This window comes from Myxine glutinosa, chromosome 3 (assembly GCF_964187855.1).
Source record: "Myxine glutinosa chromosome 3, kmMyxGlut1.1, whole genome shotgun sequence".
Lineage (NCBI taxonomy): Eukaryota > Metazoa > Chordata > Myxini > Myxiniformes > Myxinidae > Myxine > Myxine glutinosa.
This window is the reverse complement of record NC_136263.1, coordinates 51,812,640-51,836,521: the sequence shown is the minus strand read 5'-3', so window position 1 is coordinate 51,836,521 and position 23,882 is coordinate 51,812,640. Positions and strand designations below refer to the sequence as shown.

Genomic DNA, 23,882 nt, shown 5'->3' with positions numbered 1-23,882 from the left:
CCATGTGGCAAGGCAATTAACTGGACCCAAACACAAAATTGTACCTGTTTGATGAAACAAAACTTAGATCTGTATATATATGGGTGAATTTACAGGTAAATGGATTTGGTGACCCTTTCAAGTGGTGAACAAACATCACGTCCTTTCCCCCCCCCCCCCCCTTCCATTTCCTGTCCCCTCTACCCCAATCCTAAACCCCATCCTGCCATCATCCTCCCCACCAAGTCATGTTATTACAGATTGTGAGGCATGTATAGGAGTGTGTTGATTGTATAGGATTGGATGGGATTGTGGATCCCATATTGATTTCGCATATCACCACAAGTTACGCTGTTAAAGAAAAACAAAAAGCGGGGAGGACTATGCTAATAATACATTATGCATAGTTTGCTTGTTTGCAAGATTTGTTGGGAATTAGATATTCCTGTTTGTGATTTCAATCATATATACTCATTATTAATGCATTTATTTTCTTTGAAGTTGGGTTACAATACCTGCATGAGTTTAATTTTTGAATTATATGAACCTGAAAGCAATTGTGGATGCTATTCTAAGTTTAGTAGTGAAAAACACATGTCTGATTTGAATATTATTCGTGTGAAGTTGTTATAAAATATAGTGATTTCATGTTACAATGTACCCCATCTGATTCAATCTGTGTGGAGAGCAGATATAAATGTGGCTGAGTAAAGGGAAGACCAGATCACATCCCAAATGGAGTGCTAACGACATCTGGGAAGAAGTTTGAGAAAGGACAATTTGTAAAAAATGAAGTTAATTCTGGCATACACCCTCTTTCTCAAAGAACGATGAAGAAATACTCCTTTGTAAGATGGATGTTTACCTTCACCAAGGGAAAATTATGTGACCATTTGTCTGGGTCACACTGCAACATATGGAAAAGGGCGATCACTTACTTTTGTTCGAATACCTCGAACATTCATCACATCAGCAATTGCAGGACGACAACATTTTACCTGCAACGTCTACGGGATACGGTGACGTGTGTCATTACTTCACCAACTTCCGGGGAGCCAGCATGGAGCTGCAAGCGAACGTCTGCGCCTTTTCCTTCACAACAGCTGTGCACGATTCTGCTGTGTGCTCCTGGTATGGACCATGGACAACTGAGTACCATGGTCCCAACATCATCATTGCGGATGCATCCGGCATCCCTGCTCCACATCTTGTTGACAAATCAACATCACATCAATACTTGCTCCATGCTCACGATGAGTGAGGAGGCAAGTCGACTACAACTGGATGGAGGCCTTGTTCAAATCTACTATGGCTCACAGCAAGAGTGGCAAGGATGCTGCATGGAGAGCAGGGTCAGTCCATGACTCTGCCCAGCTATCACAACAGCAGAAAATCCTACGCAAATAGTGTAGGTGTTATGAAGACATTTGAAGAAAAAATGTTTCATGCTGTAATTTCAAACACAAGTGATCCGCCCCTTTTTTTCAAACAAAGAAAGTCAATATTTGATTAAAGGCAAATATTTTGCCAAATGTTGCAGATGCTTTATTATTTTAATGATGAACTGAAATTATTGCGTTTTGGTGAAGGTGAAATGTTTTGTGATCTTTATGCAAATGAGTTGAATTGAATTATCAACATAGAAAGAGTCAATGAACAAGGAAATGTATTGTGATCAAAATTCTTCCAGAATGATGGTGTATGCCTTAGGAAATTGAATTACCAGATTAGTGGTTTGAATATTTAATGTGGTAATGTTTAGATTAATGGTTAATATAAACATAAAATAAAAAACTGGGGATTGTCAGGGAATAAATATTCATATTGACAATATTGCTAGAATATATCTCAATGTAATCTTGTTTAAAGTGGAATATGTTTTACTTTACAAATGAGACAAGAGCAATATAATTCAAGACAGAATGTGTACCGCTCTTGGACTGCCATCTGTCTATCAAAAATAGCCTATGTTCAGTTCACTGCACACAGGCTGCAAATTCTCCCTGAGCAGGTCAGAGCATTTGACCTCTTGAACAGAAATAAGTGCTCTCAGTCGCTCAACATAGAAAGCTGGCCAAGAGAGAGCCAAATAAGGTTTTGGATAAGGGAACCAGAGACACCCTGCATGCTCCGCAACATCAAAGGAGTTTGGGGCTTTAAAACCAGGAGAAAGTTGCGATTGGGGAGCAGAGTGGACTGGGAGAGTGAACTGAAGAGGAGTGAAAACTGAAGACCAGTTGAACTGATCAACCAACTGGAGATTGTCAACAACTGAACGAGCTTCAAAAGACCTACAGACCGAGCTTCAACCAAGACCTACCAAACAAGCTTCAACAAAGCCTGGAACAAAGACTCATTAAAGATCTCGGCTTAGTATACAACAAATTCTCTAAAGTGAATAAACCGTTGATTTTGCTAAAACGAGTCTCTTGAAGTTTTAGTAACATAACACCAGTAATTATTATTAATTCTCCAAGACAGGGAAAGGTCATTATTAGCAGATTGCATTGTGTAAATAAGTGTTATGTAAGGCGTTAGAGATTCCCTATGATATTTGTTCCTACTGAGACTAAAATAAGAAACAGGTGCTCATAAACTTCTTCCAAAAGCTGAAATAAGGTCCAATTAAACCTATTCACCTAAACTATTGACAAAGAAGACATCCAGGAGCGGAAAAAGTGATGCCTTTTCCCTTTCCGCGCCCCCCCCCCCCCCCGTCTCGTGCAATTTCTACTGCTTTGAAGCCGGTATTGTTTTTTCGCCAAAAAAATGTCGATCGTGACACTTTATTCTTTGGGTACATGTTTTAAAATTTCACCAGCTACTTAATAAGTAAGAAAATAGTGGTCATGATGATTGCTGAGGGGGGTGCATGGCGGGTCCTCCTGGCCCCCCCATGTACACCTCCCCCACCACCTGACACTCTTTCATCTACAACCCTTATCAATTCTCTTATTTGATTTGATTTTCAATCCAAACAAATTCCCCACAGGATTGCATACATCAAGAAAACAATTAGACAGTGCCGGGAAAAAGAACTTGGCAGCACTATTTTGCTTTCCCTAGTTTTTCATTTTCAGATCCCTAAAGACCAACACATTCCAAAGCTTTGTACCAAAACAATGACTGAACACAGAGTGCAAGGCCACTGGAAGGGCTGGGGCCAACTTACAGATCCTGAACCAGTAACTAAAAATTCGATCCATAAGCATCACTACGAGCACCTTAAGCAGAACTATAAGCAGAACTATAAGCATCCCAAACCATGAGGCTTGACTTTGCATACAAAAAAAATACTGGGTAAAGATAACTTCATCATATATCATCCCAATTTACTCAAATGTAGTAATACGATCTGGGATGGCTGATGCGTTGCAAATCGTTTAGGGATAGAAGAGGATTAACAGGCGTCAAAGATATGGGAGAGTAAAAAGGGAAAAGGCGATAAGGCGTAGGGGGTATAGAGGGGCTCATAAGCACAGATCGAAAAGTAAAGCAAAGTAGTAATATGGTATGAAGAAGATGCTTTGGCATGCTTTTATTTTCTCAGTTTGGGTGCGGATCCTGTGATCTCATTTGGCACTTTCACTTTTCATCGGGAGTAAACAGTGCCCTTCAGGAGTGCAATAAGACGACCATATCATCTGCACAGTACTTGTTAAACCTAATATATGTGTAACCAAGGCACCCAGAGAAGCATCCCCATTGGACAAAGGAAAGCAATAAAACATACTTAGTTAGGCTGTGATAGGCCGCAAGCTGGATAGCCCTATGTGGAGACAAAAGCAAAGGGGCCATGGTGCCCAAAGGAACAGCCAAGTGGGGAGGCAGACGAGACGATGAAGTTGCACCAGACCCTGAGCTGATATCTAATGCCTTCAAATGCTGCACTGGTGCAGAAACAACGGCGAGGCCAATTGCAGTTAGTAAAGCGGAGGTTTCAGGTCGATGGTCGTCCATAAGTTGTTCTGAAATGAGAGATAAACATGAACATGAGGTCACTTCCTGAAGTATTACTTCACTGGGAGACCAGTTCCCACACAAGTACAAGTTTCCTCACAGTACCCATGCTACTTCAAGATGGATGCCAGTGCGACAGACTTACCAGCGACAGTGAAAAATGTGGGAAACAGCACACTGTATGCTCCGGGAGCGAAAAACTCATCCCAGTCACGGCGCAGGCCTGGTGGCACAATGGGCCTTGCATTGGATTGTTGATCAGGGCAATCCTCCTCTTCATTCACTGTGTCAAATGTAGCCGCCACCTGGGCCAGCAACCGGCAACTTTCGGCTACAAACAGCCAAAGCCGTATTTGCGTGGGTGCTTCAGGCAATAGACTTTCATGAGCGCTCTGATAAAGGGATCCGTGGCAGCAAATAAATCGCGAAGCAGTTGTCTCCCAATTCAACATTCAAACAAACCAGCATGTTTTTAAATACCAGCAGATACGCCATCATGTGGAACCAAATGGTTTTTATAAGTTTATTACCAAAATCATGTAAACTACAAGAACCGCAATGTTGAAAATGTTTTACAACTATGACAATAAAAAAGTGGTTCAAGCAGTGCACCAGATGCAAAATATTATTTTAAGTGCCAGATACATCCTGTTTAGCTGCCTCTGAAATTGGCAACAAACACCATGTGGAGGAGAAGGGTAAAAAAACACGAAAAGTATCGCTGAATGTTTGAAGATACACATCTCAATATAGGAAGTTAGCTTAAATAAAACTGGAATATAAGACCCGTCGCTTCGCGAATGGGAATACCAATCTTATAGATCGATATACAGCAGATTTACGTATATGCACGTGAGAGGAATTTTTGAGGTCACGTGAATCCTCCCCTCCGTGAAACACCATGTCGGATCAGTCGCCACTCCTCAGATATGGAGAATACAGTGCAGAGGGGAAGAGGGAAATTCTGCCATTTTTGTTTACGTAATAAATAGATGGTGTAGTTTTTTGACCGACAGGTTGTCAGTGAAAATATATAAGAAATTAACTTTCACCCTTTAAAAATTGTGCGAAAAAATTATTTTAATATCAGCTGCTTTTTATTCGTATCCTTTCTCAGCTGTGTGGCAAGTAGAGCGACCAGCTTTGTGATGCTTTAAAAGGCGGTGTATAATTAGATATACTGATTTATAAAATATTTATATAATATAAAAAATAATATAAAATTATATAATAATATAAAAATTATAAAAATTATAAATATATAATTAAATATATGATAAATAATATAAATAAATATAAATAAATAAATATATAAATAAATATAAATATAAATAAATAAATAAATAATAAATAATAATAATAATAAATAATATAAATAAATAAATAAATATATAATATATAATTAAATTAAAAATTAAAAATTATAAAATTATATAATAAATAATATTTATAATTATAAAATACTAGCAGAAGTACCCGGCATTGCCGGGCGGGGGCGGGGAGGGGAACGGGGGGGGAGGGGAGGGGAACGGGGGGGAGGGGAGGATGGGGGAGGGGTGAAGAGGGGGGGGAGGGGAGAAGAGGGGGGGGAGGGGAGAAGAGGGGGGGAGGAGGAGAGGGGGGAGGGGGAAGAGGAGGGGGAGGAGAGAAGAGGGGGAGAGGGAGGGGAGGAGAAGGGGGGAGGGGAGGAGAAGGGGGGAGGGGAGGAGAAGGGAGGAGGGGAGGAGAGGGGGGAGGGGGAGGGTGATGGGGGAGGGGGAGGGGGAGGGGAAGGGGGAGGGAGGGAGGGAGGGGGAAGGGGGAGGGAGAGGGGAGGGAGGAGGGGAGGGGGGAGTGGGAGGGGGGAGGAGGGAGGGGGGGAGGGGGAAGGGGAGGGGGAGGGTGAGGGGGGAGGGGGAGGGGGAGGGATGGGAGGGGAGAGGGGTGGGAGGGGGAGGGGGAGGGGGAGGGGTAGGGGTAAGGGGAGGGGGCAAATGCCGGTCCCACTCCCCACCGATTCAGATTCCGTGTATAATATTCCTTGCTGAAAAAAAATATGGATCTAAAGATGAAAGAAAAAAAAACCTATGTGATGTGAATGGCAATGTTCCTCGCTGAAATGTGAAAAAACGCAATCGCGCGGCAAGGAACATCACGTGATCGCTCTGAGCGATCGATTGCAACTCTGCATCGTGTCGTGGGCGTGGCCAACGTGGCCTCATGCTCCCAGGTGATTGGCTAACTCGAGCTCGAGAGAGCCATAATGCACTACGTTATGGCAAAAAATATGGATCTAAAGATGAAAGAAAAAAAAACCTATGTGGTGTGAATGGCAATGTTCCTCACTGAATTGTGAAAACACGCAATCGCTTTTCGCTCTGAAATATGTGCGAACGCGTAACTGAGTTAATGGCGGCAAGGAACATCACGTGATCGCTCTGAGCGAATCAGCGCGCTGCTCTGCCATTCCGGTCATAATATTCCTCGCTGAAATGCGCTGAGGTAAAAATATGGTAAAAAAATATTATGAAATAAATTTTTAGGTCGGCCATGTTCTTCCCAGGCTCAATGGCCATGTTTGTGCCAAATATCAAGTACGTGAGCCTCTCCGTTTAGGAGTCTATCGGTAACATTACACACACACACACACACACACACACACACACACACACACACACACACACACACACACACACACACACACACACACACACACAAACTGTGTTTTATATATATAGATTTATAAAATTTCTGATTTTCAGAAATACTGATGCACAAATTAATTTTACTGTTATATGAATAAGACTTTGCTGTTATATGAATAAAATGGAAAGTTGAAAAAAAGTATTAAATATAGCAAGCGTTTTCTGAATCTAATCGATATGAGAAACGGGATTGAATGAAACTCACCATTATTACAAGTGAAGAAGAAGATGAAGGAGGAAGAGTCTTTGTTTTAATGTAAATTGAAACCAGCCCACCTATCCTCAACTCACTCAACTATATCATACTGCTTTCAGATTGCGACAGACGGACTCCCACACGCAAGCATGCCGAGACCGAGCTCCTTTTATATTATAGATAACTACAAGACATAATCTCAACACAGAGATGTATTTGGGACTTAAGGAGTAATAGTTTGTAGTAAGATAGTTTGTTGAAGTACGAAATGGATTATTATAGTATAAAGACTTTAAAATTTCTGATCAAAACCTTTATCACAACTAAAACCCTCCCTCCACCCCAACCTCACCTTCTTCTTTCACTTTTATATTATACGAGCAAAAGTACCCGTCCCCAGTGATGAGAAAAGCTCGCCATGGTGGTGGCGAGAATAACCACAGAAGGTGACAGTCAGGCAGTTGTCCGGAGAAATTCAATCCACCCTGTGGCGCTCAACTACACCAAAGGTGGCGCTATTCAAACCAACTCCAACAAGTATACCCCATCATTTTCCCTGGGGGTTTCCCGGAGGCCGAAGGAGCCGCTAACCCCTCTTACATCTGGCCGGTACAACCATTTACCTATGTGACAAATTTGGGCCAAATCCGTCCAGGTGTAGGAGTGTATGTGTAACACTAACACACACTAACACACACACACACACACACACACACAAACACACACACACACACACACACACACACACACACACACACACACACACACACACACAGACAGACATTTCTAGTTATAGATACAGGGCCTTCACTCATGGAGGATTGAAACGATAGAGGGCAGCAGGTTTAGCGAATGATAAAGGGTAAAAGTGGAATAGGCAGATAGAAATGCACAGAAAAATCGGAAATTAATAGTTGAGTGGCAGGAACAGAAGAGGAAGCAGGCGAAAATAAAGGACTGGAAGAAGAAGAGAGGACTATCAGAAGAGAATGGGTGTGGATTTGGGAAAAATCATGGTGGCAATGGATGGCACTTTTGACAGAATGGCAGGAGGAGTACGAGGCAACAGACAAAGGGAGTCAGGAAGCGTATCAGGCAACAGACACAGAGTCGGTGACACAAACAAGAGACTATAGAGAAGAACGAATAGCGCTGAATTTCCAGCTTAGAATTGAAGTGGAGAATCAGATGTGTTTTTCACGTATTCCTCTCCTTTAGATAGCATTGCTGTGGAAACCCAAACAAAACCCTTATCAACAACATTCACAAAATTAAAAGACTTTCCGAGCAATTCTCAGGGTGCAACATTTATGTGAACCTAAGCCTCATCAGTGAGGTTGGCCTAAAGCAGACAGACTCACATGCAGCCAAGACAACGATGCACACAGCAGAAAGTCCCACTGAGCTTTTGAGAGCGGATGCGGCGTCTTCAGCAGCAGGCGCAGGAACCGCATCACCGCCACATTGGTTGCGAGACGAGATAAGTCCACTGCGCCAACATTGCTGCCGAGCATGGAATATTGTGGCATTGTGTTACTGGAAATTCGAAACTAAAGTACGCCTTGCTTGGGCTGACAATCCGTCTGTTCATTATTGAGTCAAATAAACTTGAAAATTAGACAAAGTCATCAGGGGATGGGGAAGGTTTGGCCAACAAATGCAAACAAACACTGATAGCAGCATACCACGTGAATAGGAAGACGTCACGATCTCTGTGGCGCCATTCCATCAACACATCAAGGATGTTTTGTAGAAGATCGGAGGGCGGGGGAGAGGACTGACTCACAAAGCATGCCGCAATGAGAGATAGAGGACCCAAGCCACCTGATCAGGACAAGTGAAGAGGCCAAAGTTATCACCATTATCTTATTGTATTTTTTAACAAAAAAACACGATCCTGCATCAATGGTCCAGAGACATCACAACCGGTACACATCTCAATTGACCAACCAGACCATCAGCGAAGGTTCTTGGGGGAACCTGTACTAGAAAATATATCTGAGCCATGCATCAGCGGTATATAAATAACTAGAAAATGAAATTTGACGCAAATGCCTCCGTGAAATATCACATGACCCCACAATGTACCAAGTTTGGTCAAAATCCCTTCAGCGGTTCACAAGCTATTTCCATAATGAAAACCTGCTCCGCATGCATGCACGGACGGACAACGTCCAAAAAAAATCATTCCTCGAGTGCCTTCAACTGCGCAGGTGGGGTATAAAAACTACAACTCCTAAGTATCCTGCTGTTAGCAATTAGAACACATTTCGGTGAAACGTTACAAAGACACACCATGAAGGCGAGTGCGATCCGTCTCCGAGACTGTCATTACGCAGGCCACACAAACAGCCAAGACATCTTGTCGCTGTTCAGGTGAAATGAAAGGCAGTAGCGTGACCATGGTTTGCAATTCACTCTCAGTCTGTGGGGGCAGCCTGAGGACAATCATCACAATGAGAGGAAAATAATCACAAGCAAAATTTTTGTTACCATAAAACCATCACTGCGCAACGAGAGCAAAATCATAACTGCCATGTAGTCCTCAAAAGATTGCCATTAACATGATCAAAACCCATATTATTGACTAAAGATCAACTTACTCATCTTTCAAACCCTCGTTATCACCATCAACAACACGACAGTTGTTAAAATGACCAATAACAAGAAATCGTAATCAAAATGACACGCATCAGCGCTGCAATAGCCATGATGATAATCCTCATTGTGTGCATCTATTGTGACATTAATGGGAAGTTTTAATAGTATATTAATTTAAACAACGATCTGAGGCTTGTGGAGGAGCTTGTAAATACATTGTAGACAAGACGAGCACTTTCTACATCATTGTACTTTTACAGTGATTAGTGATTACAAAGGCAGGAGTAGATCAAAACAGTGTTTGGGACTTAGGTGTGGGGTCCTGGCATTATAAGCCATGTGCTTAGACTGGAATGGCAAACAGGCCAGCCAAAAAGTATTGGTGATAATGCTAATTGCACTTGTCACAATCAATTTTTCACTTTTCACTTTTTTTTTCACACAATCGCTTTTTTGAAATACCGACTTCTTTCCTTGACGTCGGAGCAGTGTCCATGTGTTTTATATTTTTCCTTCCCCACCCCCTTCCCATTCCTCCTTCCCCCCAAGCCCTCTCCCTCCCACAGATCTCCCGATGTCCCTGTTCTCCACTGTTGTACTTGCGTGCTTCCCTCTCTCTCCCAATCTTGTCTCCCGCTCCCTTTATTATATGTTTTTTATGTGTCCGTTTGTTTTTTTGTGATTAATGTTAGCTCTTACACGAGCCTCGATCTTGTATACAAAAACAAACAAACAAAAAATCATAACCAATGTAATCTTCTTCATCTTTGTTTGTATGCAGCACAAGGCTGTGGGGTAGCATTACTAGCTGAGGGTGCGGCTGTGCCGCTGATGTCCTATGCTGGTTAAGGCAAGAATTTGTAATTTGTTCAGCGTACTGGGATAGCTTGCCTACTCTTCGCGTAGGGCACAGTGGGATAATTAACGTTCACCAACGAATGCTTGCAGACGGGATGCCCGTTTAACGTCCATCCGAGAAACAGCACAGACATTAATGAATCACACCGCCTGAGAAACAGCGGGATGACAGTGTAAAGCTGGGTTGGGATTCAAACCCAGGCTAGACAGCCAAGAGGTGAATGTGCATACATCTCGGCCATGCTATCAGCCCATACCAATGTAATGATCCCATCTCCAACAAGAATATCAGTAAATTGTCGAGTTAACATCTCAGCTCTGAGAAACATTGTCGAGTCGAGAATTAGCGTCACGAAAACTCCATGAAGGAAGTCTTGGCAGCTTATGCTCCGCCAGTGACAGTACCGAGAAGGAAGATCCCATTGTAGTGCTTTGGGCTGCCGGCCAATGCTTTGAGCATATTCTAGGGTCTGTTGGAGTGTCAGCACCCAGCGGCCCCCCAATTCCATGGCCCTGGAAAACATGGCAAGAGTGTGGAGGAAGAGTAAGGTATTGACTCTGGAGAGACAAAAAAGGCACCAATGTGTGGGTGGAAAACAGCCAACAAAAAAATATAACAACTTTGCTTGATGGTACCAACATCATCTTCGTAATAGACACTTATGAACAAACAAAATCTCTGTGGGGATATTTTGAATTTCTGCTTTCAGTATCAACTCAAAAATATTCTCCCTTCCCTTACCATATTTGTTTCCATAAATAGTCCAACCACTTGCAGGTAAACTCTTCTGCTCTTACTAACGACATTCTATAGCACATTTTGTACAATCCCCTGACTTTTTGGTCCACCAAATACACATCTCGTGACTGTCCGTGAGCCGGGAAGACTCACTTGCCAAAGAGAAAGTTCAGGCCCTGCATAAGGCTCACACTGGAGGAAACAACATCCCAAGGCCAGGAAATGACAGGACCCAGGAAGGTGTTAATGTCAGTCTGTGTGCAACAATGTGCTGCAAATAAACAATGTGCAGCAAGGAGCGTGCATGGCAAGGACTCTGTGGAAGGGAAAAGACAGATACAAAAGAAGAGAATGATCCGTTATTGGTTTAACTTTCTACCACAAAAAAGCATATACAGTGTATATATATATTGTTTTGTTTAGTATATGTGCATATACAGTGTATTTGTTTGTCAAAGAGGACCAAGTGGATAAAGCCACAATTGGTATTCCCATACTGACCGTATTGAGATTGAATGGCCGAAACGGGATGATGCTGAGGACCGAATGATGACCCGGTCAGTGAGGCACACTTGTGACCAGGTGTGTTTTGAAATTATAGATCTATATATATATATATCTGTGCAGCGTCTGTCCTGTCCTGTGTTGTCCTGTCTTGTGTTGTCCTATGTTGTCACTGAACTACTTTCTCAAACTTTTGTGAAATCGTACCAAACTTCTGGTATGCACATATCTCTCCCGTCGGTATGTCCTAAGGGTATTTTATTTGAAAAAATTTCGAATTTGTTTATTTATTTATTTTTGAAATTTTTGGGGGAAATTTTTTTTTCCAACTTAAGTTTTCAACTTCAATTGTTTATAAAATGTGATATCACGTATATTACAAATAAATGTGTGCAAAATAATTGTTTGAATTATGATTGGTTTAAACCATGACAAAATGGCAACTCGGGTACAGTCATTTATCTACGTATATATCTACACATCTGGGCAGTGTCTGTGTTGTCACTTAACGACTCCCTCAAACTTTTGTTTCCGTGGTTGTGAAGTGTTTTTAATAACATTGTGGTGGTTTTGAATCACGTGGTGGTGAGGTATTTTGAATTATGTGGTGGTGGGGTGTTTTTAAATGACGTGGTTGTGAGGTGTTTTTAAATCACATGGTGGTGAGGTGTTTTGAATTACTTGGTGGTGAGGTGTTTTTAAATCACATGGTGGTGAGGTGTTTTTAAATCACATGGTGGTGAGGTGTTTTGAATTACGTGGTGGTGAGGTATTTATAATTACGTGGTGGTGAGGTGTTTTTAATTATGTGGTGGTGAGGTGTTTTGAATTAGTTGGTGATGAGTTGTTTTGATTTACATGGTGGTAAGGTGTTTTGAATTATGTGGTGGTGAGGTGTTTTATATTAAGTGGTGGTGAGGTGTTTTGAATTAGTTGGTGATGAGGTGTTTTGAATTACGTGGTGGTGAGGTGTTTTGAATTACGTGGTGGTGAGGTGTTTTGAATTACGTGGTGGTGAGGTATTTATAATTACGTGGTGGTGAGGTGTTTTTAATTATGTGGTGGTGAGGTGTTTTGAATTAGTTGGTGATGAGTTGTTTTGATTTACATGGTGGTAAGGTGTTTTGAATTATGTGGTGGTGAGGTGTTTTATATTAAGTGGTGGTGAGGTGTTTTGAATTAGTTGGTGATGAGGTGTTTTGAATTACGTGGTGGTGAGGTGTTTTGAATTACGTGGTGGTGAGGTGTTTTGAATTACTTCGTGGTGAGGTGTTGAATTACGTGGTGGTGAGGTGTTTTAAATTACTTGGTGGTGAGGTGTTTTGAATTACTTGGTGGTGAGGTGTTGAATTACGTGGCTGTGAGGTGTTTTTAATTTCGTGGCTGTGAGGTGTTTTCAATTTCGTGGCGGTGAGGTGTTTTTAATTTCGTGGCTGTGAGGTGTTTTTAATTTTGTGGTGGTGAGGTGTTTTTAATTTCGTGGCTGTGAGGTGTTTTCAATTTCGTGGTGGTGAGGTGTTTTTAATTTCGTGGCTGTGAGGTGTTTTCAATTTTGTGGCTGTAATGCGTTTTCAATTTTGTGGCTGTGAGGTGTTTTTAATTTTGTGGTGGTGAGGTGTTTTTAATTTCGTGGCTGTGAGGTGTTTTCAATTTCGTGGCTGTGAGGTGTTTTTAATTTCGTGGCTGTGAGGTGTTTTCAATTTCGTGGTGGTGAGGTGTTTTTAATTTCGTGGCTGTGAGGTGTTTTCAATTTTGTGGTGGTGAGGTGTTTTTATTACGTGTTTTATGGCTGTGAGGTGTTTTTAGTTTCGTGGCTCTGAGGTGTTTTTATTATGTGTTTTATGGCTGTGAGGTGTTTTTAATTTTGTGGTGGTGAGGTGTTTTCAATTTCGTGGTGGTGAGGTGTTTTTAATTTCGTGGTGGTGAGGTGTTTTTATTACGTGTTTTATGGCTGTGAGGTGTTTTAAATTATTTGTGGTGAGGTGTTTTAAATTATGTGTGGTGAGGTGTAATCGTCCCAAATTTCCAGTCTACACCTACCCCTCCCCTATGTATGTGCTGAGGGGTTCTTTCTTGAAAAAAAAACATTCAACCTAAATCTTCAACCTAAATTGCCGATAAAAATGTAATATCACAAACACAACAAATACATTTGTGCAAAATAATTGTTTGTATTATGATTGGTGTAAATCATGACAACACAGCAACACAGCAACAACATGACAACATGACAACACAGTGCAGTCATTATCCTCAGCTAAAATAAGCCCGTTCCTCAGTAAAGACGCTGAGGGTGAAAAATACACCATTTTAAAATAAAGACGATCGACGTTTCAGGCACACAACCCATTTTCAAAAAAACTGAAAAAGGCTTATGCCCAAAACGTCGATCAAGTTTCTTTTAAAACGGTGTATTTTTCACCCTTATCTTTCATCGTGGCCTTATCTTTATATATATATACTAGCCGAAAGCACCCGGCGTTGCCCGGGTTCTTTTTGAATGAATTTACTACTATAATTCAGCTTTTACTCGCGGCCGTAGAAGATTGACTACTATAATTCAGCTCAGCTTTTAATTGCGAAATGGACCCAGCCCGGCCGAGGCAGCCTCGACCGGCCTCGCCACCGAGCCTATAACCTTTCCGGGGGCCGTCCCGACATTTTTAGTTCTTTTTGAATGAATTTACTGCAATAATTCAGCTTTTACTCGCAGCCGTAGAAGATTGAGTTCTATAATTCAGCTCAGTTTTTAATTGCGAAATGGGCCCAGCCCGGCCGAGGCGGCCTCGACCGGCCTCGCCACCTAGCCTATAACCTTCCCGGGGCCCACCCCGACATTTTTTGTTTCAGAGGTTTCGTCCTATCTTAAACCGTTCAGGAGATTAGCCCGTGCAGACAAACAAACAAACAAAAAAAACTTTCTTTTATATATATATATATAAAAAAAAACAAAAAAAAAAAACAACATACATATATATATATATATATATATATATATATATATATATATATATATATATATATATATATATATATATATATCTTGTTGTGGTTTTGAGAACCCTCCACTTTGTAAATATTTGTAATAATCCCTTGTAAATAATCCCCTGTAAATATCCCCATTTTCTAATGTTAAACGAGAGCACCCTAGATAGGCCACGAGCAACACGTAGGACACAATAGGATCTTCTTCAGTTATTTCATTAGTATGTGTTTCAGGTAAGGATCTGTTCCCAATAGTTTGACTCTGCATTGCATTAATCAAATAACCTAGCCCCCTTCTCAAATTCCCATCCTATTCATTTGGCGGCTTTACACTCTCCAAATTATATGGCGCGTCTCTGCCAACCGCAGCGCCCGTCTAAAGACGCCATAAGCCACGTGGCAGAGTTGGCGAAGAAGGGGGAGGAGTTACCCAAGCGCCAGGAACGAAGGCGTGGCCCCTCAACGCACCATCAAGGGGCGGACCGGTGAGCGCTCGCGACCAATCAGGGCCGAGGCAAGCTCACCGACGGGCGTATCCTAAAGGCAAGCGGCTTAATACGCGATCGGCCAATATAAGCGGCCGCGTGGGACTACTTCGACAGTTGGTTGGGAGTTGGAAGTCGGACCGAAGGAGAGTGACAGGGTCGAGCCATCAGAGGCAAGTCGAAGAGAGAGAGAGAGAGAGAGAGGGTCGGTCCGCTACCACGACAATATTGGCCGCGCTGCTTGCCGGGTTTCACCTCAAACCCAACGCGTGGAGTGGAGCGTGACCCTGGAGCCGGACCTCAACGCTGAACCACCTGCCCGAACCTCGACGCCTACCAGCTACCTGGACCCTTCGCCTCCTACCATACCTGCCATTCCATCCTTTCGTGTAAGTGTGTTTGTTCTGTCCTGGGAGTGTTATATAAGACTGTGTAAGGTTGCCCTGTGTCCTTTTATTTCCTTCTGTATATTCTTGCCCTTTCGTTTCCTCTTTCGTATTGTACATAGTTAATAAACCTGTGTTCTTCCTTCTTATTCTTTGGGTTTCCTCTCATCCGGTCGTTTTAGTGATTTCTCCATTGAATACCTGTGACACGATATAGGAACCGCTTAGAATCGGGATTAGACTGCCGCTAACGGCTCGAGCTTCGGATTGCTAAAACCGCTCGGCAATATTCCATCTTGTCCGTGGCTCGGGCAGGAGTATCGCCCTGCTTCCGACCGGAAGGAGCGAGATATCTTCGAAAGGATTGGGGGGCCGGCCAGCTTAAAGGACAAGGGGATTAACCCCCCCCCCCTTGATAAGGGGAGCGCCGACCCCCAGATCCGCAACAATATATATATATATATATATGAAGGAACTGCGGTCCAACGCGAGTCGAAAGAATTGACGCGACCAAAGACGGAATTCGTCCGAGTTGCTTTATTGAAACAAAACAGCTCAGGTATTCTGACAAGCCCGTTTATCGGGCAGCAATATATATACACATTTATGTCGGGAAGTTTGCCCGGCAAAAGCTATACCGGGCATGCCCGGGTGTCAAGGGCGAGCCTTGGAAAGGCGAGTCTGGACCTGCCCGGGCGTGTTTGGCTGCGGCCTGGCAAGTCGAGGATGGGCGTGCCCGGGCGCTCTGGACGAGCACTGGAAAGGCGAGAGCGGGCATGCCCGGACGCTCTGGGCGAGCCCTGGAAAGGCGATAGCGGGCATGCCCGGACGCTCTGGGCGAGCCCTGAAAAGGCGATAGCGGGCATGCCCGGACGCTCTGGGCGAGCCCTGGAAAGGCGAGAGCGGGCATGCCCGGGAAAGACGAGACCGGGCGTGCCCGGGAGGTTCGGGCGTGCCCGGGAACAGTGAGTCCGGGCATGCCCGGGAGAGGCGCGTCTGGCCGTGTTCTGGCCGGTGCAAGGCGATTGTGTGCATCCAGCGGTAACCGCTACACACGCCCCTCCAGAATCGACCTGCACCGGCAGGGTCAATTTAAGGGGGGTCCGGATGACCCGGCCGAAGCGACCCCTGGAGGGTCGTGGGGAGGGGTCCGACGTGGTGGTGGGTGGTCGAGCGGGGGGAACTGTGGACGGGGGGTGGCCTCGCCGCGGAGGAAGGGCCAACCGTGGTGGTCGGTCGACGTCCATGTGCGCCGGTTTGAGGCGGTCCACAGAAATCCGGTCCGGCCGGCCGCCGAAGTCGACGATGAAAGACTTGTCGCCCCGTCGCAGGACCCGGAAGGGCCCGTCGTACGGCGGCCGGAGTGGCCCCCGGTGCGCGTCATGACGCACAAAGACGTACTCCGCTGTGCGAAGCGCCGGGGGGACGAAGGACTGGGGGCCACCGTGGCGGGACGTCGGCACGGGGGCAAATCATCGGGCGGCCTCCTGGAGGTCCGAGCGCTGGCGAGCGGCGGACCAGGGACTGGTAGCGTCGGGCACGAATTCGCCCGGGACGCGGAGCGGCTGGCCGTAGATGAGCTCGGCGGCGGATGCCTGGAGGTCTTCTTTAGGGGCCGTGCGAAGGCCCAAAAGGACCCACGGCAGCCGGTCGGCCCAACCGTCGTCCTGAAGGCCGGCTATGAGTGCGGCCTTCATGGAGCGGTGAAACCGCTCGCACAACCCGTTGGCTTGGGGGTGGTAGGCCGTGGTGCGGTGCAGCGTGACCCCCAACGAACGGGCGACCGCGCCCCAAAGCTCAGACGTGAACTGTGGGCCGCGGTCGGACGAGATGTCCGCTTGTGCGCCGAAGCGCGCGACCCAGGTGGCGATGAACGCCTGCGCCACGTCGGCGGTGGAGGCGAGGGGCACGGCCTCTGGCCACCTGGTGGTCCTGTCCACCATGGTGAGCAGGTGGGTGAACCCCCGCGAGGGGGGCAGGGGACCCACCAGGTCCACGTGGACGTGGTCGAAACGCCGTTCAGGCACGGCGAAAGGTGCCAGCGGGGCCTGGGTGTGGCGGTGGACCTTGACCCGCTGGCAGGCCGTGCAGGCATTGGCCCAGTCGCGGATGTTTCGTCGAAGGCCGTGCCAGACGAAACGCGCCGACACCAGCTTCTGAGAAGCTTTCCGGCCCGGGTAAGAAAGGCCTTGGATGGAGGCGAAGATGTGGCGCTGCCAGGAAACGGGCACGATGGGGCGAGGTTCTTTTTGAATGAATTTAATACTATCATTCAGCTTTTAATCGCGGCCGTAGAAGATTGACTACTATAATTCAGCTCAGCTTTTAATTGCAAAATGGGCCCAGCCTGGCCGAGGCAGCCTCGACCGGCCTCGCCACCTAGCCTATAACCTTTCCGGGGCCCGTCCCAACATTTTTAGTTCTTTTTGAATGAATTTACTACTATAATTCAGCTTTTACTCGTGGCCGTAGAAGATTGACTACTATAATTCAGCTCAGCTTTTAATTGCGAAATGGGCCCAGCCGGCCGAGGCAGCCTCGACCGGCCTCGCCACCTAGCCTATAACCCTCCCGGGGCCCGTCCCGACATTTTCTGTGTCAGAGGTTTCCTCCTATCTTTTACCGTTCAGGAGATTAGCATGTGCAGACAAACAAACAAACAAAAACTTTCCTTCATATATATGTATAATATTGTTGCGGTTCTGAGAAAGTGTACATATTTGATTAATAAAGGTTAAAAGTGCTGTCCCCATAGTTAGTCCACATGCAACACGTAGGTCACCATAGAATGTTAGTTATTTCTTAGTATATATGTGAGATAAGGCCATTTCCAATAGTAGGTATACATCTGCGTTGTGTAAGATAAATAAGAGTAGGTCCCGTTCCATTGTGCCTCCACCCTCCACCTTCCACCTCGTTGGGCAGAATCCATCCCGCGCCCCATTTGACAACTCGCAGTTTGTTACGCTTGGGATGCTCGCAGTTTGTTACGCTTTGGCTACCAGCAGCGTTTGCTGCTCTTGGTTTGCTGGAACTAGCCCAGTGACACAAGGTAGGCCCAAAAAGGGAGTGGAGCGGCAGCGAGGCTGAGATCTGGATTGGCAGCAGGGGGACGGTAAGGACCACCAGCCAATCAGGGCTGAGGTGACATCGCCTGACAGGGTGTGGCTAGAGGTTCCAGAGGGTTCTAAGGGCGTGGCAATAAAACCCTTTGCGCGAGGCCCCCACCTCAGTCATGAGAAGGGAGAGGTCTAAAGGAACTGCGCTTTGCCAGAGGACTCGCTGGGGGAACTTTGATGGTGAAAGGACTCGCAAGTGAAGAGCGTCAAAAAACTATTGGAGAGTATAAGCGCTTTGTGAAAGCATTGCTGGAGCGGCGCATTGCAGAGGACTTGTGAAAGCGGCGCATTGGTTGAACTATACTGGGAACGCGTATACAGCGCCGATATATCTATTACGTACGCCATTGTAATCGCCCAGCTTACCGACCCCCCCCCCCCACCCCCATATAATTGTCCGATCCACGCCAACGACACACGGAGATCTAGCCTGCCGTCTACGATCTTTACCGCCGTACGAGTCGGGGACTGGAGCGAGCTGTGGATGCGATCCTTTGGACCATCGCCTGACCATCTACAAACCCCCGTGTGAGTCTGAGTCCGAGTGTGAACGGGCCCGTGTCCAGGCATAAGTTAAGACTGTTATAAGGATGCCCTGTGTAGTGAAATCGTATTAATGCTGAACCCAGGTGATGCTCACTGCTCGCTGACACCGCTAGGGGGGCGCGGCTATAAGACCCGATGCGGCCGCTGCTCTAGGGGGCTTCTCCTGTGACATGTTACATTGACTAGTAGACTCGTTAACGGTACGTACCGCATATAATATTACGCTTGCTTTCATTGAATGATATTGTGGGATTGACCTATGTGAAGCCGAACCTTATTTCTATTGCATCCCTGTATTTGCAGAATGATGTCAAAGGTCTTAATGGAATTAAACAAACAGATGGACTAAAGTTGTGGTCTTGAATGATTTCCACAACACCCTGTGTATCTGCTTCTTCTTCTTCAATGTACATTGCTTCTTCTTCTTCTTCTTCTTCATTGTACAAAGTGTGTAATAAATTACTTGTTCTTCCTGTTTCCTCTTAATTCGACCGTCTTAGTGATTTCTCCATTGGGTAAGTGCGGCACGATCACAACCGCTCCAATCGGGTTAGTTCCTGTTAACAGCCCGAATCGCGGCTCGCTCGGCGTGTCCACTAAAACCGTGGTTCGGGTGGTGTTATTTCCTTGCTTCCCGGAAGGCGCTGGTACATAGGTAATAGGACTAATTCGACCTACCACCCTATTCAGCGCTGACCAGAAGGAACGTGATAGCCCCGGATCGCGTCGGCTAGTAAAAAGACAAGGGGATTAATTTCCCCCTGGTAAGGGGAAGGCCGACGTTTGGAGATCCGCAACTATATATATATATATATATATATATATATATATATATATATATATATATATAATATATATATATATATATATATATATATATATATATATATATTCCTTCGATATTTTCAACAACCTCGATATATATATTGTTGTGGATATGAGAATGGTTTTTTTTATTTATTGTTGTTGTAAAAGGTTGTTGAAAATATCGCCCCTCCTCCCTCCGTTTGTGGTTGTATAAAGGTCAAAGGGGCGTTCCCGTAGTTAGTTCCATAAAGCATACATGAAGGACACTATAATATCCCTGTTCAGTAGTTTATTTCCTTATTCTGTGTATTAGGTTAAGGCTTTGTCTTCCATTAAAATGACACTCCATTGCACCAAGTGAAATAAGATAGATTCCCTTTCATGCCCCATTCCCACTCCCAAAACTTATATTGCCAACTACAATAGCCGCCATTAAGCATGTGCTCAGCTCGGGGAAGAAGGGCGTGCCCGCCCATCGTCATCAAGGGCGGAGCCAGAGGGCCGTGCCGACCAATCAGGGCCGAGGCGAGCTGACCGATGGGCGTGTCCTGAAGGCCGGCGGCTTGATCGCCTGAGGCGCTATAAAAGCGCGCGCGCAAGAAGCGAGTGTAGTTGGACCAAGCAAGAGAGAAAGAAGTGGTTGGACCAAAAGGGAGACGTGCAGAGAGTTGTGGTTGGACCAAGCAAGAGTTGAGAGGTTTGACCAAAAGGGAGACGTGCAGAGAGTTGTGGTTGGAAGAAGAGAGACGGGGTTGGACCAAAAGGGAGACGTGCAGAGAGGTGTGGTTGGACTGAGTACGAGAAGAGTTGAGTTGAGTACGAGAGGAGTTGAGTAAGGGATCCCTACAAGAGCAGCTTCAGCCACAGCAGCAGCAGCCACAGCAGCAGCAGCCACAGCAGCAGCAGCCACAGCAGCTTCAGCCACAGCAGCTTGGGGGCCTTGACGGCAGTTTTTGAGCAGGGCCGCGAAGGAACGGCGGCTGTTAAACGCGCTGATCGATAGAGGGCGGCGGCTGCTCATCCCCGACCCGACCGTGCTGCGGGTCCAGCTGAACCTTCCTCCCCCTCCAGCCATCCACCTCCTGCCATTCCTGTCATCACTCCCCGCGTGAGTCTGTCTTTTGTTTGTTCTGTCCTGGGTTAATTAAGACTGTAGGTAAGCTAGCATTGCACTGTGTCTCTAATATCTTCTGTAAATTATTTTATTATCTTTCCTTCTCCTTGGTTACTTTGAGCGTGTAAATAGTAGGAATAAATTTAGTAGTATTTCCAACCTTTTTGTCTTCTTCTTCTTCTTCACATCCATGTCGCCTTTGTCTTTTCCCTATTGAATACCTGTGGCGCGATCCGGCCAACGTTCAGGAATCGGGTTAGTCGGGGTAACTGTTAGGGCCGCGGTGCCATCCGCTCGGCCAAACAACATCTTGTCCGTGGTCCGTAACAATATATATATATATATATATGTATATATATATGTATATATATATATATATATATATATATATATATATATATATATATATATATATATATATATATATATATATATATATATATATATATATATATATATATATATACAGTATATTGCCTATATATATACATTGCTTCAGGGGGAGAACCATGACAATAGCAGCTACGTATGGGTGGGGTACGGCCCGAAGTGGAGATCGGTTTCTGAGGTTTGGGGCATGGAGTGTGGGGACAGTGATGGGGAGATCGGGAGAAGTGGTGGAGGTGTTGGTCGGAAGAAGAGTGGACATGTGTTGTGTGCGAGAGACGAGATGGAAGGGAAGTGGTGTGGGAGTGGTGGGGGGTAGGCAGGGACAGAAATGCGGGTTTGTGTGGCGGGGGTGCCCAGAGGGCGTGAGTGGTGTTGGTGTCCTGTTTTCTGGGGGGTTTGTGGACGGTGTGGTGAGTGTGACTCGAGTGAGTGATGGGTTGATGATGGTGAAAATGATGATTGGGAGGCTCTTGGTGGGCGTCATCTCGGGATATGCTCCGCGGGTTGGTCGGAGCGATGAAGAGAGGGACAAGTTCTGCTGTGCGATGGAGAAGCTGATGGAAAACGTGAAAGATGAGGAAGTTGTTGTGGTGGGAGGAGACCTAAATGGACATGTGGGAAGGAGTATGGACGGTTTTGAGGGAGTTCATGGGGGTTGCAGATATGGTTTGGGAAATGGAGAAGGTGGGGGGATTTTGGAGTTTGCTGATGGAGCTGATTTGTTGATTTGTAATGCTCAGTTGCAGAAAGGGGATAATAAGCTTGTTACATACACGTCAGGTGGGTCGACGAGAACCGTTGACTACCTGATGGTGCGTAGGCGAGATAGGGGGCACCTCCGTGACACAAAGGTGATCCCGGGGGAGGAGGCTGTTTCACAGCACCACTTGGTTGTCTGCGACATGGGGGTGAGGGGTGCGGGGAGAGCTGGGCGGGTGAAGTGCCAACCGAGAATGAAGGTGTGGAGGTTGAAGGAGGTGACAGTAAGGGAGGCATTGGGAGAGAGGCTGGGTGGGGTGGAGGATGATGTGGTTGAGCTTGAAAGTGGTTGGATGTCGGTGAGGGATAGTCTGTTGGGAGCCGTTGGTGAGGGGTGTGGATGGACGGGGGGGACCACCGAGGCACTCGGAAACATGGTGGTGGGATGATGAAGTTGGAAAGAGGATTGACGAGAAGAGGAAGAAGTTCAAGGAGTGGCAGAAGGTGAAGGGTACGGGAGCAGAAAAAGCAGAGCATGAAAGTTATAAGGCAGTGTTACGGATTCGTCCCTTCCACTGTTGTGGTTTTCATCCACTTGAAACCCTTCTGGTTCGATGTATTATAATTGTTGTTGTTTAAGGGAAATGGTTATTGTGGTTAAAAGGTTAAAAGCGTTCATGGTAAAAAGAGACAGGAAGCAGGATCTGGAACCGGAAGACGGTGGAGAAGAGGAAGAGGCATGGCGGAAAAAGTCGGACAAGACGCGTGACGTCGAGCTCCGTAGCGAGTGTTGTCTAATGAAGGTCGCGAGGGAATTTTGAGTTCCTTGAAAGGACATCCTGCGATAGGTATTATCGCTGGGATTGAGAAATCTGCGGTCAGGTTTAGGCTGAGATTCCGACGAATCCTTGCCTGGCCGCATCGACTCAAGCAAGACTCAACCGTCGGCCATTTTGAACCTCGTGCCTCGTTCGCCGACAAAGGTTTTGCTACGCGTCAGCTCTTCTCAACATCCTATCGTTTGTCGGGGACGTGTGTGCGCGACCGCATCGTCTCCAATTATGTTGCGGTTTGCTGATTGAGCTGTGAACATGCTCCTCTGGAGGGCGCCTTTTTACAGTTTCGGCTGTGTGGCTGCTGTAGTGAAATCGTATTCGTACTGAACCCGGGGTGATGCTCGCTGCTCGTTGACACCGCTAGGGGCGTGACTATAAGACCCGCTGCTGCGGACGGTGCTCCGAGACTTCTCCTGTGACACGTTACATCTGGTAGACTCGCTAACGGTACGCCAGCATAGAATATCCAGCTTGCTTGCATTGAATGTTATGAATGGTCCCATGTGATGTCACATCGTATACTTATTGTATTTCCTGCATTACAGGATGATGTTATGATCTAAATGGGATTAAACCACCCATTGGACTAAAGTTGTGTGGACCTGATTGGTTTTCCACAACACTTAATCCCATTTATATCTACCGACATGGCTGGCAACAAGACGCTGGCGGTTGCCGTATTCTGCGCCGACCCGCAAGCCCCGGATGGTGGCTTGCAACTGAAGCACTGGCTCAGAACATTGGAGAATCATTTCGATGAGCCTGAGACTGCGCCGACGGCTGCCGCGAAGCTAGCAACACTTCATTCAAAAATCGACTACATGGTGTACAATTCCATCGCTCAATGCGCGACGTATGACCTCTCGATCGCGGAGCTTAAACGGCTGTACATAAAGGAAAAAAGCCCGGTGTATGCACGATATTTGCTGCAAACGCGACGTCAGCAACCCAACGAGGCGATGGACCACTACGCCCAGGAGCTCCGGCAGCTCTT

The 23,882-nt window shown here is 45.8% G+C and overlaps 1 protein-coding gene across 3 annotated transcripts in view; it reads right to left on the bottom strand.

Annotated features, from left to right (window-relative positions):
* The window catches only part of LTN1 (listerin E3 ubiquitin protein ligase 1), a 390,185-nt gene that overhangs the window by 33,002 nt on the left and 333,301 nt on the right, over positions 1 to 23,882 (bottom strand). For all 3 annotated transcript variants that reach the window (XM_078774055.1, XM_078774056.1, XM_078774057.1), the window contains 7 exons: positions 11,171 to 11,333; positions 10,684 to 10,791; positions 9,115 to 9,257; positions 8,505 to 8,643; positions 8,181 to 8,322; positions 4,085 to 4,331; positions 3,713 to 3,947 (listed from right to left, as the gene is read on the bottom strand). In XM_078774055.1, coding sequence (XP_078630181.1) covers positions 3,713 to 3,947; positions 4,085 to 4,331; positions 8,181 to 8,322; positions 8,505 to 8,643; positions 9,115 to 9,257; positions 10,684 to 10,791; positions 11,171 to 11,333 — 1,177 coding nt within the window. The remainder of the gene's footprint in view (positions 1 to 3,712; positions 3,948 to 4,084; positions 4,332 to 8,180; positions 8,323 to 8,504; positions 8,644 to 9,114; positions 9,258 to 10,683; positions 10,792 to 11,170; positions 11,334 to 23,882) is intronic.